The sequence below is a fragment of the Natator depressus genome, chromosome 4, assembly GCF_965152275.1.
Source record: "Natator depressus isolate rNatDep1 chromosome 4, rNatDep2.hap1, whole genome shotgun sequence".
NCBI classification, from domain to species: domain Eukaryota; kingdom Metazoa; phylum Chordata; order Testudines; family Cheloniidae; genus Natator; species Natator depressus.
The window spans coordinates 122,225,842-122,246,463 of NC_134237.1; the positions used below are offsets into that span (position 1 = coordinate 122,225,842).

The 20,622-nt window shown below is 42.3% G+C and overlaps 1 protein-coding gene across 3 annotated transcripts in view; it reads left to right on the forward strand.

Moving 5' to 3' along the window:
• Positions 1-206: 206 nt before the first annotated feature.
• MXD4 (MAX dimerization protein 4) overlaps positions 207-20,622 on the forward strand; it is a 56,403-nt gene continuing 35,987 nt past the window's right edge. The window contains exons 1-3 of one of the 3 annotated variants that reach the window (XM_074951809.1): positions 207-412; positions 943-1,039; positions 20,369-20,398. In XM_074951809.1, the coding sequence (XP_074807910.1) occupies positions 349-412; positions 943-1,039; positions 20,369-20,398 (191 nt within the window). In that variant the 5' untranslated portion in view covers positions 207-348. Of the gene's footprint in view, positions 413-872; positions 1,040-20,368; positions 20,399-20,622 lie in introns of all 3 variants that reach the window. The other 2 variants (XM_074951808.1, XM_074951810.1) reach the window with 2 other exon arrangements.

Here is a 20,622-nt window from a genome sequence, read left to right on the forward strand (position 1 = left end):
TGCTGTTGCTAAGCTTCGGCTTCTAAATTGTTACTGTAGTGGCTGACCTATCAGGGAGAAGATTCAGATCTGTCAACATTCTGTCTCCTAACCAGAGGGCGCTTGTCTGCCCTGATTGGCTCTACCTTAGGACTAAAGCCCGCCTCTGCCTAGAAATTCTGCCCATGATTGGCTATGCCAGTCGCCCTTCGCCTGTGTGTCAAATGTAGGTTGAGAGAGGTGGTTTATATAGGGGACTTGGAAGTCCCCAGCCCGTGAACTCAGTGCAGTTTTAATGCTCATTGCCTTCCTCAGCTGTTTGAAAGGCAGACATAGAGTTTGGGGGTAACTCAAAGAACACACATAAAAATGGAGCTGAACTCTCTATTAATTCTCCTGGAAGCAGCTGAGTATTTGGAAAGAAGAGACAGAGGTATTCAGAGAAATGACTAGCAGGCACTTCTAAACATTTCACTCTCTTTGTTGCGTGGGTATTCGGACGCCCTTTTCTCTGAGTCCATATTTCCTTCACCTGCAAAGGTGCCATGGGATTTAAACATGTTTTTGTCAGATGCATTGCGGGGGGGAACAAATGCTATTTTCTTGCAAAATCTTTGAACAAACGAGCCGTGGCTCGAGTCTGTTTGGACTGTATGTATGTTGCAGCATTTAGTGTAGGTTACATTGTTGTGCATGTTGCCGTTTGTGATTGCATTGCAGTTTCCCTTCCCCCTTGTCACAGTGTTACAAGATGTGCATGATTTAGCCAATTTTTTTTACTATTTACTCGGATGATCCTCCTATTCTGGCACTTTTTGTTTTGTTGTCTTTCTTTTAAAAATTCCGGAATGAAATCCAAACAAATCAACCAAAATTTTTGTTTTTTACCCTAGCGTTCCTGCAAAGGAGGAAAAAATGCATGGGAAAATATATTGCCACTAATGCTGACTTTGTCCCTAGAAGCAGAACATGGCTATGCATCAGTGTTACCCTTCGATAGTGACTATTCCAGAAAGAAAACAAAGGCAGGCACGCTGGCCAGAAAATCCCAGAATAACAGGTAATAGATGTACCGTCATTTTCCACAGTGAACTGGCAGCCTTTCCTATATGTCTAGCTTTGTGTGTAGCGCATAGATGCATAAAAATAATAACTAATCCTGTGTCTTAGTTCCCAGTAGTCGCCATTTTCCCCCTGTATGGGCTTGGCTCTGTTTTGATCTCTCATATAAACACTGCCACGCGTACACCATCGCCTTAGCACTCACTGCCTTTCTAAACCATCTGCACTCACGCTTCTTCCCCTGGTTTGTTAATGGGTGTGGGCGCCTTGTTTTCCTATGTATTTTTAAAGTAATAATCAAAATCCTGACTTCCCTTGCAAATTCCCTCCCCGTCCTTATTTACAATCTCTTTATTGCTGCGAGATCGAATGCAGCCTCCAGTCGCAGTGTAACGCTGGGATCTTGATGGCGGGGGAAGAGTGGAGGGGAAGGGGAAAGGAGGGAAAATTTATCTCCTAGTGAACTTGGATTTATGTATGTATTTTCAAGTGTTTGAGTGAACTTGACCTTTCCGGAGGGTCTGCTGCACCTTTGCTCTGGTCTGTGCATCGCCTGCACGAGCGAGTCCCTCTGCATGCAGTTGAATTACAGTGCATGGTTACATTATTATCAGCTGCCTTTTTTGTTTGTTTGTTTGTTTGTTTTTTCTTGCAGCCACTACCTGTTCTGTGATCACCCTTAGCTCAAGGTTTTCTGCGCAGCCTCCCTGCAGCTTTGTTTGCCTGACCGGGCAGTGCTCAGAGTGCACTGTCTACGTGCAGAAGGCTGTCTTAAAGAGACAGCGCCTCCTCTTTACGTAGGAATTCCTTCTTTTCTTGCGCTTTATGTTCTTACACACACACACACACACACACACACACAAAATATGCCCAGATGGTTCCCTCCTTCTCCAAAGCATTGGTGGTCTGCTCTTTACAAAACGACTCCTTTAAAAAAATTGTTTGATTATGATGAGCCCTGCAGAATAGCCTAAAATGAACAAAACTTGCACATGACTTATTTTCCAAATGAGAGGAAAGTTAGTCTGATCGGGCCAGTTGTTTGAGCTCAGTTAGTCCAGCATAAATCCTGCACAACCCTAGTGTGGTCAATGGGATTACTGGCAAAATGGGAAAGTAGAAAACAGCCCAGTTACGGATATTAAATTTTGAAAATATGAGCTAAACAAAAATCCAGCATCTCCCTTAGAAACATACAAGATCACAATGAGCTATGCTTGCAGTAACCGCTGCAGGGCAATGTGCTTGAACACAACTGAGGAAATACAGGGTGTAAATCCTTCCCTCCCCATCCCTTACTCCAAACAGTGCTGATATTTCTGGGGATATAAATTCGGGAGGAGGGGGTAATAGTTAAATTGGTGTACAAAGATACAAGATCTGTTTATTTTAAAGGGGTGTGATCAGGCATCACAGGGGTACCTAGATTTGGAGACATTTTTCATCTCTGTACATTTCTCCATATTGTACAAAGGCAGTTAATTTAAACAGAATTCTTAGGGTTTCTAGTTCTAGAGTTCATGGTCTTGTTCTGATCCTTCTTTCTTGTATGCAAGAGACAGAAATCTGTATAACTTGTGGAAGCATTATTCCATCATTTCCTTTCTTGGGTTTCTCGCTGTCCACAGCAAAACAATCATTTATTTGAACTGTAAGCTGCTTTTAGGAATTTTTAGCAGAAGCTATGTAATCTATCTATTTCAGCAGAATTGAAAAAACAATTGTTACAGGTTTGGTAGCATTATTTATTAAAGCCAGAACACACATCACTACTGACAGATACCATTGTCTGTCAGATATTTCTCACAGTTTTTTTTCTCACTCTGATTCTTGTCGTGCACACCCAAACACTTTTTAAAAAAATGCATAATGATATTTTTATTATTTTCCTGCCAGCTTTATCGTTTATAGACTAGAAAGGGCTCATTCATACTAGGGTAAGGCAACACCTCTGGAGAAGTAGGGCCACAAATTCAGTCTTAGTGTTTAGTTCACCATGGATATTTGTTCACACCCTAAGGAAAACAACAACCACCTCCGCTGGGCATACCTGACAATCTCTCTATAACACAGACCTCTGGCTGGAAATAGCAGGATCTTGTGATAAGGTACATTGGCAGTCCTGCGTTGTGCTTGCCTACAACATGCACTTGTGTTTCAAGTTTAAGTAACAGGTAAAAACGGGCATCTCGACCTATGAGCTTATGATCCCAAATTCAAATCACACCACTGCTGTTATTCGTATTGGGAGCACAGGTGCCGGAATTAGGGGTGTTGGGGGTCTGCTGCACCCCCGGGCTTGAAGTGGTTTTCATTAAATGCAGGGTTTATAGTTTGGTTCAATGACTCGCAGCACTCCCACTATAAACATTGTTCCAGCACCACTGATTGGGAGCTAATTTAATGGTTATTTAGATGTTGGGTCACAGCCTCAGAGTGCACAGAATTTGAATGTAGTGTTCAATTTGATCATGCAATCAAATCTTTATAAGCAATTCAGGAATTAAGAGGGGTAGACAACTGGCCAGAGTTCGGAGGATCCTGGGGTGGGGGCAATTGCATAGTGCAAAATTGCACAATGTTATTTTTCAGTAATTTGGTTATTTCTAAATCCGATTTCTTCCAGCAGTCTCAGCAGGTTTGAAAACTAACCTTTGCATATGTCATTTGAGCACAAATAAAAGCACACAAACAATTGTTTTTAAAGCCTGAAAAGCATCTCTTTCGTGCATGGATAACTCAAAAATCGGGCACAGAATTGTATCAAACTTAAAAAAATTAAATTAGCCTTTGGACTGAGAACAAGTATGAAAAATTTCCTCTCCCCAAACAAGTTACAGGCAACTGGACACACGTGCATATCGGGGAAAGTGTTTCTTCAGCCGTAGCTCTGGCCATTACCAGAAAGCTATAATTAGACAGTCCATTGAAAGAGTTCATAATTTTTACATTTTTTTTGTTTGTTGATGTTTGTTTAAAATATTACTTGTCAATTTTTAATTTTATGTTGATAGAGGAAACATTTTCATGTTACTGTGAAGATGGTAGAAAATGCTGCTTGATGCCATTTTTTGCCCCATCTTTGTATAATATATATTAAATTTATTTATGATGAATTGATCTATAAATTTCCTTTTATGATTTGTAGTTTCTTGCCCTTGAGTCAGGAGCTCGCTCGCTCGCGCTCTCTCTCTCTCTCATATATATATATATATATATATAATGTTCCCACTTTACACAAAACAGAATTGAAAGGTTTTTTTAGTAAAACTTCTTTGTTTATATAGCGTTCTCTCCTGAGATTTGGAAGTGTTCCCCTCAGATGATTATGACGAAAATCCCCTAGTAGATGAAATTGGATTTTTGTTTTCCAATCTGAATGGATGATTTGAGAAAGGCGCAAGTTTGTAATTGATTTTCCAGGGTAGGGGAGGTAAACCCAGGTCAGCTCTTCTTGTAATGGTGATAACTAGACAGTATTTAGTTGTAGTGCAGAAAATGTCTCCTCTTGATAGACTAATAACTGTAGTTCCTAAAAGCAATACAGTGGAGCTCATTAACATGCTTGCTAATATGCTGTTGGAATAAAATCAGGCTAGAAAAAATGTCATATTTAGTAGAGTTGTGCCTTGGAGGTTGTAATGTTAAACTTTCAAATGTCTTTCCAGTGAGTACAGTGGGTGTAATGAAATGGATGTATTGCAGATGTCTGCAATTTGTTCAGAGGGAATATTTCACAGAAGCAGAAAGTCAATGAAGTTCAGAAGCTTACTTGGTTGCAGAAAGTTATTTGTTAATAGGAATTCACTGTAGCTTTCAGATAATTGGAGCTTTCTTGTTTTGTTTCCTGTTTGTGATGCTGACTTAAGAGAGATAAGCCTATACATTTTTGTGTTTATATAAGGGGAAAAACTGGTAGCCTGAACTGACCCCCTTGTGGACAGTGGCCCACATCGCACCACCAGCACATATAACAACTAGACAGGCCTGATTTTCCACTGCCTTGTACTTTGTGCAGTCTCTTATCACTGTGTATAGTGGGTAGCATGACCAGAAAGCAAGTGTGAAAAATCAGGATGGTGATGGGGGTAATAAGCACTTATATAAGACAAAGCCACAAATATCGGGACTGTCCCTATAAAATCGGGACATCTGGTCACCCTAATAGTGGGTGTAAAATGCCCATTGTACCTTTATGTGAGTGTAAAAGACTGCACAAAGCAGCAGACCATCAGGCCCAATGTGTGTTCTGTGCCCATGAAAAGATCAGAAGTTAAATTAATATGCAGAGTAAAACCTTAGTGCTCAATGCCTGTCTATTGGGTCACAGTTAAATTTACTGGCAGAGCAGGAAATGGAAGTCTGTGAAGTAGCCTGCTTGGCCTGTTAATTTAGGAGCTGATAAAAAGGAGGGAAAATGAAAGCAAAACTTAGGCTTATAAATATCCCCACTGCATCTGTTGAAACTAATCAATATTTGATAATGGTTTTTGTATCAATAAATAGAGTTGTGTACAGTGTACTCTGCTCTGATGAAGGGATATATGTGCAAAAGAAGGTGTTGGGTCAAAACGGTCTGATGTTTCAAATGAAAACATTGTTTAATGTCTCCATTCTTTTGTTAATATTGCACGTCTGTCACTGCAAACCAGTCTCTGGCCCATATCTGGCAAGCTGCTCTTTGCAGACTAGAGGTGTGTGAAATTGTTCAGCCAAAACTTTCTTAGCCAAAAAATGCAGATTTGGTCAACTGAAACATTTTGTGAATTCATGTTGACTTTGGTGAATTGTTTCGGTTGCAGTGGAAAAAAGAAGAAACTCCAGAAATGTCAAAAGGAACCATTTTGACATTTCTGAAATGTCTCATTTTGATTTTTTCCAAGCTAGATTCATATAGCAAAACCGGTGAATGTGCCCCTCTTATAACCATTAGCCCAATACTTAGGGCACTCACCTGGGTTGTGGGAGTCCCAAGTCTGAATCTCCACTCTGGAGCAGGGACTTGAATCCTAACCACTGGACTATCGAGTCACTCTGTCTCTGGCCCAATGGCTATTAAAGTATTTCATTTAAAGTAGCACACCTTCAGCAAGAGCGGCTGAGAGATCCACTCCAGAATAGCCTGTGTGGTAGGGCACTCATCTGGGATGGGGAAGACCTGGTTCACGTCCCTGCTCCGAATCAGGCAGAGCAGGGATTTTGAACTTGAGTTTCCTACAGTCTAGGTGGTGCCCTAACCACTGGGCTAAAGATTATAAGAAGAGCACCAATTCCCTCTCCTCCGGCTGTGAATCTAGCCCTTTCTTTCTTTTCATTTTATTAAAAATACCCAAAAAATTTAGTTCAACCCAAAACAATATTTTTCTAACTTTTTTGATTCACTGAAAATTCTGAAAGTTTGAATTTAGTTCAGCCTGAACTGAAAGCCTATTTTGATTTCCTGCCCTCCCCCCTGAACTGTCAGAGACTGACAATTCAGTTATGTTCCGAGCTCCAATGCAGATAGACCTCTACACCCAGAGGAAGCAACTTAGGGATCAGCGCCTATTTTCCTTCATTTTTAAAATGAAAGGCAGAGAATAAAATACCATAACATCCAGACTGTGGAAACAAAACAATCTGCTTTGCACTCTCTAAACTCAGTGTATCCTTCTTGTTATTTTCCCCCCAGGAAAATGAGGCATGAAGGAAAATGGTCTATATTACAGAATGCATTAAAAAAATTAAATAATGCTAGTGGTACACTAATAAAATTGTAAGTTGATCTATTACCAATGAGGAACTATAGTATATACGAAAGTAGCAGTCTTTATGTGGTTTTTTTTTTTTTTTTTTTTTAAGAAAGTTACCAAATGAGAAGTAATATCAGGCCTTCCTCTTACACCCAGATTTATCATACAAACTTTTGAACCTCACTAGAGTCAAGGCTCTGCATAAGGAACTGCACCAATGTATCTATTTGCAGAATCCCAGCCCTCATCCATAATACTGACAAAATTCTGCTTTGAGGTGGAACTAAAAGAGAAATATTTTTAAGAGATACTATGTGGTCAATTTTTTTAAAAAAAGGGTGGGGGTGAGGTTCAGAATAAATGAATGCAGAACTGAGTGAGGCTGTGCTCTAACCACTCAAATATCAGGTAATTCCAAAGTTAGGCCCTGATCCTGCAATATACAGCCCCGCTGCAGATTGGTGTGCTGGCACCAAGTTCAAGTAAAGCTGATTGAAACCTTCAACTTGAAAATACAACCCTATCTCTGCCCCACGCATGTCTATTACATTGCAGACTCTTATTAGATGATCACATGCTGTGTCTTGAATAATGCATTGTCATGTTTATTTGTTTCAGAGTAGCAGCCGTGTTAGTCTGTATCCACAAAAAGAAAAGGAGTACTTGTGGCACTTTAGAGACTAACAAATTTATTTAAATATGTTTATTTGTGTGTTTTTCCTCCAATGTGGATATATATGTGTAGCATCTTGTGGAACTTACCACTCTCTTTGTTCTTGTGTTTTGGCCTGATCTAATATTTCTAATATATTTTCAATGCTGACAGTACACCAGTAATGCTAGGTGTCGCTCACCATCATTTTAAGCACACTTTCTACAATGCTGCTCTAATAGACATGGGGCTTAAAATAATGGTGGCAGCCAGTAACTTATCTATGGCTCCCAGTGTTTGAACTGCAGTAGTGCCTGGAGCGCACAGACTAGGTTTGACATGACAGAAGAGGAAGATGAGACAGATGGGTGGGGGAAGGGGAGAGGAAGATGAGTTAACAGGAAAGCAGTCAAACTACAGAACATTGTGCAGAGGTCTCTGCTCCCCACCTGCACAGCCAGTGTCAGCTGGTAGGCAGGGTCATAGTCTTTTGACCTTAATTTTGATATTTCTTTACATCTGAGCATTTTAACATGTAGTCTTAACATTGCACTAACACGATATCTGAAAGGTAACTTCCTAAGGGTACCTTTTTAAAAAAAAAAAAAAAAAAAGGAATAAAGATGAAGAGGAGAAAGAGCTTTTGTCTTCACTATTAAGAAACTGCTGGTTTGTAAAATATTGCAATTGGAGCATGTAAATGCCATAATCTATAATTACTTGGCTAGAGACTCTTTAGGTGCTGCCATCCCTGACTCCAACTACAGAAGAAAACATGCCCCTTAATCCTATTTGATAATTTGCATTTTAAAAGAATCAGAGCTTAGAATTTCACACCTGGTTAATCACCATTTAACTCCTTGGTACTAGATAATGAATGCTAATGCTGTCTCACCTATATCCAGTTGGGATCCAGGAAGTGGGCAGACTGCTAAAGGACCTCCCCTCAGTCTAAGGGGCGGATCCACAGGTCCGGGATTCCAAATCATTGCAGGGGACAACTAAAGATATAACAGGAACAGGAGTGAGGTCACAGGGTTAAATGAAGGGAACTGGATAGGGACGCTGAGCAGAGAACCCCAGACAGCGCCCACTGCTTCTTGAAGGTGTCAAGGGAGCCAGCGGTCGCTGCCCCGAGGAACTCTGCCAAGATACGTGAATGAACTGAGAAGCAGAAATAGGGTTTCCTGCAGCCGTGAGGCCTATCAGCCAACCTCCTCTCCCTGGTTTTGCAGATGGCCATTTTGGCCAGGGCTAGGAGGAGGTTGACAAGGAGGTCCCGTGACTTTGTGGGGCCATGGATAGGGAGTGCATAGATGAGAAGGTGAGGGGAAAAGTGCAACCAAAAATGTAATAATATATCTAGGAGGAATTGGAATAGGGGCTGCAACCTGGCTGACTCCAGATATACGTGCGCCAGGGTCTCCCTCAAGCTGCAAAAGGGGCAGGTGTCTGGGAGGGGAGTGAACACTGCCAAGTACACGCCTATGCTCACGGCTCCGTGAAGGAGCTGATGTCCCCGGTGGGCCGCAGGACCAGGGTGGAATATAGGCTGACCCACCGGGGTGCCTCACCCTCCAGAGGTGGCAGGGGGTCCTGCCACTTTGTGTCGGGGCGGGATGCGAGAGTGAGGACGTGAAGAGTGTGGAGCATGAGCATGTACAGATGTTTCCTTGGTGAGGTCCGGAACCGAACCGGCTGCAATTCATGCATCCAGCTCGCGGTAAAGGGGTGGGATAGCCGGGTAGGTCCACCGGGCAGGGACCCGATGAAAAGGTCCTGAGGGCCTGTGGTGTAGGGTGGGCAGGGCACGCCCTCTCTCAGGACCCGGTCGAGGAACCCTGAGCAGTGGGCGGTAAAGCAGCCCTCAGCTCCTGAAGTATGCGCCGGGGAGTATGAGGCCTGGAGAGCCCCAGGCGTTGAGTGAGTGTCAGGGGATCCAGCCAGTCTCCCTGGTCGTAGTCCAGGAGGTCTCAGACTTTGGTGACTTCTGCCAGGACCAGCCTCTGGTGCACCGAGGGGGACTCTGCCACCTGCATATGGAGCTGCGGGTTGTGTAGCAGGGGCTCTGCGAGGAGATCCACCTCCCCGGTGGCTGCCACGGACCTGGTCACCAAGAGCAGTTTCCAGGTCCGGAGGAGGTCCTGGTAGAAGACTGGCAGCCCGGAGAGGTCTTTTGGATGGAGCTAAAAGAGCTGCTGGTCGTATTGGAGCCCTTGAAAGCGGCGCAGGAAGGCATGTGCCAGTACACTCCATGCTGGGCTACCTGCACCATAAAGGAGCCTCTTCAGGGCCTGGAGGCGGAAGCCATGGACCTGAGTGTGCAGGCACTTCAGGCCCTGTTCTCCCTCCTCCAGGGGCAGGTGGAGGACCCCTGCAGAGAACCAGTGCAGTCCTGGCCAGAAGAATTCCAGAACACCTAGATAGTAGCCATTTCTATTTGCAACAGCTGCTTTGCATCTTAAAGTAGCCAGAGTTTCTGTGGATCTGGCCTCTCTTCTTTCTCCACAGGAAATGTTTGTGGCAAACATTCCCCTACCCAGTCCCTTCTATTCTTCCTCTGCTTCTGGCTCGCCAAACACAGTTTTGTGCTGAAATAACAAAAGATATGGATTAAAATCACTTATTTATTTTGGTGCAAGTATGTGTGTAAATCTGCCCTTAGATTTCTTCCCATCTGCCCTCTGGGTTGTGTGAAAAGCAGAGGATACAGGATGAGGGGTCGCAGAAATATTGGTTCTCACTGGGGCAGTGCTCTGTGCTTCTCAGAACTGACGGGGTGAAAAATAGTAATTACTTATATCGAGCTTTATCCTCTCAAAGAACTATACAACCTTTCCTGATGAACCCTCATCGTGTGGGGAGTTAGGTATTGTAGAACTATTAATAACTCCCATTTTACAACTGGGAAACTGGCAGGTTATGTCAGATCTCAGATTTTTTCAATGCCTAAACCACCCCATATAGCAGGGGTGCTATAACAATTTTTGTAATGGGGGTGCTGAAAGTAGAAGCCAAGTATTTGGTGGTTGTTACTACTTCAAGCCACAGGGTGCTGCAGGTCTCTATTTGCTTCCTTCCACACCAGTCTCATGTTGGGGGTGTAACACATGGCTAGAAAGGGTTAAACATCCTGCAAAATAAATAACCCTCAAAAGAAATGTGGAGAGAGAATGTTTGTGTTTTTGTGAATTTACATCTGTATGAGTAGGGTCCACAATGTAATCAACAGTCCCTGTCTGTGCTGTATTCTGATAATTCAGAGATCAAAAGAACATTCTAGCATTTAAATGAATTGTAAACACGGGATATCTCAGTATTCATCTCTCTTTGAAATGTACTGTGAATGGTGGAGGAACAAACAAATTGCCTTATGCTAAGTACCGGTGATGGACCTTCAAAGTCATGCTAATTACCTTTTGAACGCCAACTTGTCAGAAGACAGGAAATTGTATAAAAGATCCTTGGGTCCTGATTCTGTTCTCTCAGATATGCTTAGGCTTCATCAGGGGAAGTTTGAGTCACAAGACGGAGGTCCCAGTTATGCTGGTACGTCCTGAGTAAGATATTTGGATATTGGACTATAGTCTGTGAACTATTTCTGAAAGAACTCTTTGCAACTACAAAGCTCACCATCTATGCTGTGAATCTGAACCTCAATGAATTGAACTCATGTCTGTATGTATATTGATCTTTTAACCATACTCTCTCTCTCTCGCTCTCTTGTTTTTTAATAAATTTTAGTTTAGTTAATAAGAATTGGCTGTAGCATGTATTTGGGTAAGATCTGGAATATTCAATAACCTGGGAGGTAATGTGTCCGATCCTTTGGGACTGGTACAACCTTTTCTTTTATGTGATATAAGATTTTCAGAAATCCATCGTATTTGACTTAGGCACCTGGATGGAGCCCTGAGGCTGGATCACTTTAAGGGAGCTGTGTTATTTGGACTTCTGAGTAACCAGTGAGATAGTAAAGAAGCTGTTTTATGCTGGTTTGGTAAATCTAAGTATTGGAATATCCACGAGCTTTCTGGGGATTGTCTGCCCCATTCTTTGCAGTTCACCCTAATGGAGTGACCACACCTGGCTCCCCACTAGGACCCTGGTCACAGTGGTGTGGTCATGCTTGGATACACATTACCACAGGTTTTTGGATCAGAACCACACGCTTGTGAAAAATTTAATTTTGATATTGGAGCGCTTAAGGGTTAAAAATCAGTTACAGTGAGTGACTCATGATCAAGATTCTGACAGAAAAAGCCTGGAAGAACTGTGCTCAAAGAGGGAGTTGTCATTTAAGAAAAAGGCCTAGAACAGGAACTGAAAAATCTGTTAATTGCCAGTGATAAAGAAGCAGACCCAGTGAAGATGCTTGCAGTGAGAAACCAGCAGCTAGCACTTGAACAAAAGCAAAAAATAGCTGATCTGGAAGGAGAAGTTGCTGAAAGAAAACACCTGTGTTTTGACCATGAACAAAGAATGGCATATATTCGATTGCAAGAACTAGAAGCTAAGGCAAAAGTGAAAAACTTAAGCTCCAACTCAACAGAATAAAGGAACAACAGGAACTGTATCATCCTGAAAAGCCAGCTCCTCTCAACAGCAAAGGTGGGGATAGAATCTATCCAGTTGGTAACAATGTTGGTATGTTGTTTGACTCTAAGCAGTTGTCTGTGTGTAACCAAATATACCCCAACACTGTCACCTTCTATGTAAATGCTTTTACTGTGAGCTCAGGTGGAGGTAACCCCATAACTTGTGCAGAGAATGTAAAAGTCAATGGAAAATGCTGTTTAGGGCAAATTACAGCTTCTAACATCACTCTTGTTAAAGCAGATCTTCTCAAAGAGGAAGATTACTTACCAAATAGGAGTGTGAATGTTGTAATCCTCTGTGAGTTTACTGTAAATGTGCCTTTAGCCAGAATCCATCTTGAATGGAATGGTGTTAAACATGAAGTTATAGCTGGTGTAAGGAAGCTTATTGCCTAAGGATCTTTTGATTGGGGATGATATTAAAGCTTTGTTCAGTCAGGTTGACATAAATCAGTCACAGGACAGAAATAATCCTGAACCTGTATCTGCTAGGGGCAAGGATTTGCCTATGTTGGGTTTCTCCAAATGTTTGTCTGAGGAAAATAGCTGTTTGTGCAAAAAAGCAGTGCATCTGTGGAAGAAATTTCTGAGTGTCTGTCTGGTACCTCACAAGTGAATCTGGCATTAGATAAGGCTCAGGAAGATGTTTCTCTAGAGCAAATTTAAAGTTGGTGACCAGGTTAAAGCCCTAACTGAGGAAGGAAGGGGTACATTCTTGGTGAGTGATTAAATTGTTGGCTGGTAAAGCTTGGGAAAGTAAGCCTGACCATGTAAAAGTGATATGCTTAAAGAAGCTCAGTGTAATACGACACTATTTGTGGAAAACAGCAGCTTATCTGTTAAGGGAGGGAAAGGCAAAGAAAGTTTTTTTTTTTTTTAGATGAGCGTAGGCAGCCTTTTGAGTTGATGGCTTTGTCTAATCAGCGGTTTGGGAAGGCAAGGTTAGTGGAACATGAGTATCCCCATATCTTACCTATTACCAGTGTGGAGAATTGTGATGGTGAAGGAAATGTTCCTGTGTCTGTTAGGGGTAATGACTTGCCCATAAAGGGAGCTACCCCAATCTCCAAGCAGTTGTCTATGAATAGCCATGTGTGCTGGGACAAAGGAAAGGATATCCCAAGCTGTTTGTCTGTTAAAGGGGAATGTTTCTCCAGCTCTTTTCTGTCTGTAAAGCAGACAGAAGAAGCCTGTCAGCCTACGATGGTTGAAAATTTATCAGTTGACCCAAAGTTGATTCTGGATACAACTAAGCCCAAGAAGGAAGTGGTCCTAAGTTTGTATCTGCTAGGGATGATGACACTGCAACTAGGTTACATTCAGTTGATGTCCTAAATAGCTCCCAGAGACCAAGCGATTCTTATGCTTCTATTTTGCCTGTTGCTAGTGTGTTGCTGGGTAAAGATATGACAACCTTGTCTGATCAGAGTGATGTGATATACCCAGGGCACAAGGAAAGCATGAAGGTAATTTGACTGTTACCTACTGACAGTGTGGAAACGTGGAACAAGGCAGAGAATACTTCTAATCTTGTGACTATGAAGTCCAGCAGGTTACCTGAAAGAGGGTTGTGTGAAAATCCTCCTGATGGGCCAGAGGTGATTCTGGATGTGAGTGAAATTCAGAAGAAGTTTGGTGATTTGTCTGTTGTGCCAAAGTTGGTTCTAGACATAAATAAAGCTCAGAAAAAATCTGTTGCAGTGCATGATATTGCAAAAGAAAAGGAATTTCGTAGTGAAGTCTTTGAAGTCTGTGAAAAGGAATTGTTTCCAGTGACTCTTAATGGGCCATTGTTGATAGTAAACAGTCTCTCTTCTGAGGAAAGTGTGATGGTGCCTAATGGCCAGAGTCTTTCAAATGTGTATGAATCCAATGGGCTTGCTTCAGAAAGACCCAGTGTGGATAGCTTTGAAAAGATTTCAGATGTAATAAAAAATGTTAGGGAGTTTAAACAGCCCTGTAAGCTTAATCAGCTTGTTGGGGAGACGTTGTTGGAACATGAATGTCTCCATGTTGATTCTGTAAATAAGCAGTTTGTGACTCAGGTACTGAGAAAAGATCGGGTTACTGGTTTTTCAGCGCATAACAGCCTTATAACTGAACCCACAAGGATGCAGAGGAGAGCAAGTAAACTCTCATCTCTAGACAATTTGAATATGACTTGTAGTCTCTTAGTGGACTTGACATCTGTTTCCATGTGGAAGCAGAGGTTGGTAATGGAAGGACAAAAGAACCTTGAGTCTAACATGCTAGTGAAAATGGATGGTATCTCTTTAAGACCGAGTCCAGCCTTGGAATCGGTGAATCTTGAGCATCTGAAAACTAGTAAACAGGCTAGTGTCTGTGTTGATGCAAATTACCTGACTGACTAGGGGGAGAAAGACTTGCCCATAGCCCTTAGCAAAGAGGAGGTACCCAGCCAGCCAATGGATTGTTATTCAGGAGTTCAGATTTTGACCCTACTGGACAGGGAGGAAGGGAAGGATTAAACATTGCAAATAAAAGCCACAGGTTAACCATAAAATACCAGAACCCCAAGGAAGTGGTTAAACTAAAAGCCTATGTTAAGGAAGACCCTGAGGTCAAGAAAAAGCTACAAAGGTTCAAAAGGGATATTGAACAACCTGATCTAAAGAATGATTTGCCTAAACAAAAGACTTGGCATAACAAAAACTGATTGTAAATGTACACTTGTAATAAATTTGATGTTAATGCTAATATTAACTTTTGTGACTGTGGTGCTGATACCAAGAACTGTAAAAATGTAGAATGTGCAGGGTCTATTGGGAAAACCCTTGAACATGTTGGGAGTAATACGTAAGAACTCATGGTGTAAGAGCCTTCATGGTTATACTGTTTCATTGACAACACACTTTATGTTAAAAGGCCTGTTGATGCTGATATTTTAGTTAGTGCCTGTATCTAATCTTGAAACTGTACACAGCAGAAAAACCACCACAAGCTTGAACTGCGGTGCAAAAGGGGAAACTGAGGTACAACTCCTCACAGCCTTCATGGCTGAATGCCAGAGTAAGTGCTCTCTAAAGAACATTAATGGCTATGTTAAGTCAACACATAAACCAAACCCTGGAATCACTAAAGTGTTTCACAGAGTATGGACTAAGTTTTTAACTTGGGCCAAAGCGTGCCTCAATCATTTGCCTTACAAAGAATTCAGTGTAAACACAAATGATATCAATGTTGGAAGGTCTTAAAGGTGTATCCAGGAGCTCTATTTGCTCCCTTCCACACGTTGGGGGTATGACGCATGGCTAGAAAGGGTTAAACATCCTGCAAAATAAATAACTCTCAAAAGACATGTGGCGAGAGAATGTTTGTGTTTTTGTGTATTTACATCTGTATGAGTAGGGTCCACAATGTAATCAACAGTCCCTGTCTGTGCTGTATTCTGATAATTCAGAGATCAAAAGAACATCCTAGCATTTAAATGAATTGTAAACACGGGATATCTCAGTATTCATCTCTCTTTGAAATGTACTGTGAATGGTGGAGGAACAAACAAATTGCCTTATGCTAAGTACCGGTGATGGATCATCAAAGTCATGCTAATTACCTTTTGAATGCCAACTTGTCAGAAGACAGGAAATTGTATAAAAGATCCTTGGGTCCTGATTCTGTTCTCTCAGATATGCTTAAGCTTCATCAGGGGAAGTTTGAGTTGCAAGACGGAGGTCCCAGTTATGCTGGTACGTCCTGAGTATGATATTTGGATATTGGACTATAGTCTGTGAACTATTTCTGAAAGAACTCTTTGCAACTACAAAGCTCACCATCTATGCTATGAATCTGAACCTCAATGAATTGAATTCATGTCTGTATGTATATTCATCTTTCAGCCATACCCTCTCTCTCTCTCCCTCCCCCCCCTTTTGTTTTTTAATAAATAGTTTAGTTAATAAGAATTGGCTGTAGCATGTATTTGGGTAAGATTTGGAATATTCAATAACCTGGGAGGTAATGTGTCCGATCCTTTGGGACTGGTACAACCTTTTCTTTTATATGATGAAATAAGATTTTCAGATATCATCATATTTGACTTAAGCACCTGGATGGAGGCCTGAGGCTGGATCACTTTAAGGGAACTGTGTTGTTTGGACTTCTGAGTAACCAGTGAGGTAACAAAGAAGCTGTTTTGTGCTGGTTTGGTAAATCTAAGTATTGGAATATCCACGAGCTTTCTGGGGATTGTCTGCCTGATTCTTTGCAGTTCACCTTAATGGAGTGACCACAGCTGGCGCCCCACTAGGACCCTGGTTACAGGGGGGCCTAGGAATTTTACTACAAAGCTCACTTAGCTACATTCATATGTACAGTGCAGTCTGGAGTCACATCATAGCTTAGTGCAGCAACGTTGTAACTTCACTTGTACCCAGGCAGACTTTCAAACATGTGTAAGACTTATAACAATTTTTTCTTTAACTTAGCAAAGCATACCCTGCACATCAAGGATTCAGTCTATGCAAAAATTTTTGTTGAAGGATTCCGCTGCTTTTTCTGTTCTGCTACAGTATACGGGTTGTTACCTTTGTCTGCTCCAATAATCCAAGTGTGATGTACGCTGTACAGTCTGTCTTATAGCAGGCTGATTTCTGGAGCGACGTTGGAGCTGATTGGCTGTGTCAGATTCAGGTCAGATTCATCCTAGGTTCACCTCTAGTGACTTCCATAAAGTTACTGTGCAGTAGGGATGATTTAGCCCAACACCTGTTTCATCTGCTATGTAAAACGCTTTATGTGAGCAATTTTCTTGTAATTTAAGCGGATATGCTCATGAGAGCTTTGGAAATCTTTTCCTGCTGAAAGATTATTTCCCTGTATGTGTGTCTTTACTGAACAGTTAACACGGGCTCTTACTGGGTTTTAGCCCAACCCCCCTACCATCCACACAGAAAAACTTTTTATCCAAGTTTGGAGGATGCTTTAAACACAGGCCAGTTTTGTGTAGAGTTTGCTTTGCTGTTCTAAGGCCAAAAATCACAGGCCAGTGTCCTTCTCCTCTGCCAGTGCCACCTCCTCACCCTGCAGAGGGGCACCAACAACCTGCAGCTTCACCCTCCATCATGGCCTGGTGCGGAGGTGGGGCCCTGGATGGAAGGAGGGGGTTGGAGAGTGAGCCCGTCCCACTCTCACCTCATAGTGGCAGCTCCTGTCTCCTCCGAGCCCGTCTCCCTGCTCTGAGCATTGCAACCTGGCACAAGGACTTGCAATGCCACTCAGGTTGGCCCAGCCGCCCCTCCTTCGTGATGGGGAGGGCAGGGACGAAGGGGAAGGGCGGCTAGGCCAAACTTGACTGAGCAGCTCTGTGACCTCGTGTGCTGGGTCACAACACCAGGAGCAGAGCTGGGCCCAGCCCCGGGGAAAGAAACCACTACTATGGGGTAAGCGTAGGGAGGGCTCGCTTTCCAATACCTTTCTCCTCCTCTGGGCCTCCTCTCCGCACTGGGCCTGTGACCCGCCTAGAACCTTTTCACAACCCTCCATTCGGGAAACACTGGGTTAGAATCCAGGCTCAGCTTTAACTTGCGTTGGAACCTGCCCACTTTGCCCCTAGGATGCCGGCAAAATCACTGGAGAGCTAATAGTGCCTCAGTGCCCTTTCCACAGTTCTCCCTGAACAACCAACAAATTTTCCTGCAGTTGACTGGGAAAGAATTCTGGAGCATTTCAGCACAAAGAAGCATGGAATATGCCCACAGACACACAGGGGCAAGTTCAGAAATGATGCACACACAGTTATATGGAGAGGTTTTACAGTAGGGATGCCACACTGGTTGGTTTGTTGCAGGGTTGCTTTTTTTTTTTTTCTGGGAGCTAAATTCTGTCTTTGTTTTGGGGGTCTGTGTGTGTAACACAACTACATAATAAGTGATAAACTGATAAAAAGGCAGATCACATTTTTGGTCTACCACTGTTGGTCTGATTACGTTTAAATAGTTTTCACGTGATTAATTTGAGCAGGAAATAATGTGTATATGTATTCCCATTGTTTCACTTTATGATATGGTGCACTTAGTTTAAGATTTAAAATATAAAGACATTTTTTTTCCCAAAAAGATACCAACTCGTATATGATCTGTTCAACTCTCACTAAAATCAATGGGGAGGTTTCCACAGAAGCCTGGATTGGGCTCAGAGGCCCTGATCCTTCAAAAGTTTACACGTTCCGACCCTTATGTGAGTAGTCCCATTTAAGTCAGTGCATAAATGTTTGCAGGATTCGGGCCATAGTGGGTAGACTTGGACCTGGAAAAAACCATTTCAGGGTCTGATCATCAGTGATTACTAGGACACTACCAAATTCACGGCCATTTTGGTCATTTCACGGTCATAGGATTTTAAAAATAGTAAACTTCATGATTTCAGCAATTTAAATATGAAATGTCACTGTGGTGTAATTGTAGGGCTCCTGACCCAAAAAGGAGCTCTGTGTGTGTGCGTGTGTGTGTGTGGGGGGGCGGCAGGGGGTCGCAAGGTTATTGTAGGGGTGGTTGCAGTACTACTTTTGCGCTGCTGGGCGGTGGCGCTGCCTTCAGAGCTGGGCAGCTGGTGAGCGGTGGCTGCTGGCTGGGAGCCCAGCTCTGAAGGCAGAGCCGCCGCCAGCAGCAGCACAGAAGTAAGGACGGCGTGGGATGGTATTGCCTCCCTTACTTCTGCGCTGCTGCCTGCAGAACTGGGCCCTCAGTCAGCAGCCACCGCTCTCTGGCCACTCAGCTCTGAAGGCAGCAGCAGCGCAGAAGTCAGGGTGGCATGATATGGTATGATCACCCTTACTTCTGCGCTGCTGCTGGTGGGGCGCCGCCGCTTTCTGACCACCCAGCCCTGAAGGCAGTGCAGAAGTCAGGGTGGCAATACTGTGACCTCCCACCCCTGCAACTCCCTTGTGGGTGAGGACCACCAATTTGAAAAACGCTGGTTTCCCCTGTGAAATTTTTATAGTAGGGTAAAAGCACACAAGACCGGATTTCATGGGGGAAGACCAGATTTCACGGTCCGTGACATGTTTTTCATGGTCATGAATTTGGTGATTACACGATCCTAGCTTTGCTTTCCCTGTGCAGCCAGATGGGTACATTGGTTGCAGTGTTCACATCAATAAGAAATTTCAAGTATGCTGCAACATCTGTGTGGGCGGTTTGCTTAAGAGCCAGCCACATGCTTCTGTAGGAACGATCGATGACCCTGTGCTGCACCTGGTAACTACACATGTCTTAGAATGGACTGTGCTCTTTACACCTAAGGCATGAACAAAGCAACCTCTGTCAGCACACAGTGCACAGAACCTGGTTCGGTTTCTAGCATACTGTTGGAAAACTGATTCAACAAAATCTGCTGGCATGGATCTTGATGCTGCAGTGTGTTGCACCCTAAAAGCTGCTGCTGCCGCCTTCATATTCATGATCTTCACACACTGGAATAATAAACATCTATTTCCATTCTCAGAGAACTAGAACTACTGGTCCAGGAAATGACTGGTTTTGTAACAGTGACAATAATTTCATCTGAGAAATGTTTTTAATTTCAGTTGTATAAATAAATGTAATTAGTGTTTCTGTCTGAATCTGGTGGGTTTTTGTTCGTTTGTTTTTTTAAACGGAGTTTTTGATAGTAGATTCAATTTTTCTAGAATGGGAAATGGTCCTAATTTCTTGGAAGTTTTATTTTTTTAAAGTTCTAGGTTTCTCATCGATACACAGGTTTAGCAAAAGAAAAGATACATCTTTTCTGCATTAAGACTGATATTCACAATTACTCCAGCTTTTAAATGGTGATTTTTTTTTTAAATGCTTCCCTCAGGGTCTCCCAGAAACTAAGTTTTGAGTCTGTTCTTTTGGGATTTCGTCCCTCTCATTCTTACAGTTCTTATCTTTTACCAATTAAATCTTGCAACTGTTTTGTTTGTTTGATCTTTTTTCCCTTTTCTCCATGGCTGAAAATGTTGTGTGGTTTGTTTCTCGTACCACTTGGGTCAGATTAAGAGGCAGAAGTGTACTTAGTGCCTGAAGACATTTAAGAAACTTTTCTGTACAAATTGTAGTCTGTGCAAAAAGATTTACCCATGCAAATGGAGTAGTTAGATATTCTAGGGAAACAACTAAAAAAATGTTGACACCTTGAAGTCTTTCGAAAGCTATGTTAAAAGCAACCAATTAAAAACATATATTGCATTAAAATCCATGTGAAGTCTAGGCTTTAGTTTAGTTTATAATCTGTTTTAAATTGCAGGCTTTTAACATCTCTTTTGAAAGCCATATAGGTGACATTTTTAGCTATTCTAAAATCCAGTATTCATCATTCTAAAATATTTTTTTTTCTATTTTTAATAGGTCATCACACAACGAACTAGAAAAACATAGGTAAGTCATGAAAAGAAAGTGAAATTATCTAGAAAAAGCATCGTAGATGTTAGGACGACCATGTATAGACAGGGATATGGTGTTAGAATGGTGTCCTGAATGAATCATCTAAACTTATAGTTGATTAATACTGTACTTATAGAAGTATAACTTTAATATTAATGATATTGAAGAAGTTGATTCCCCTAGTTGTTTGCTAGCAAACCTTAAGAGTTATTAATACA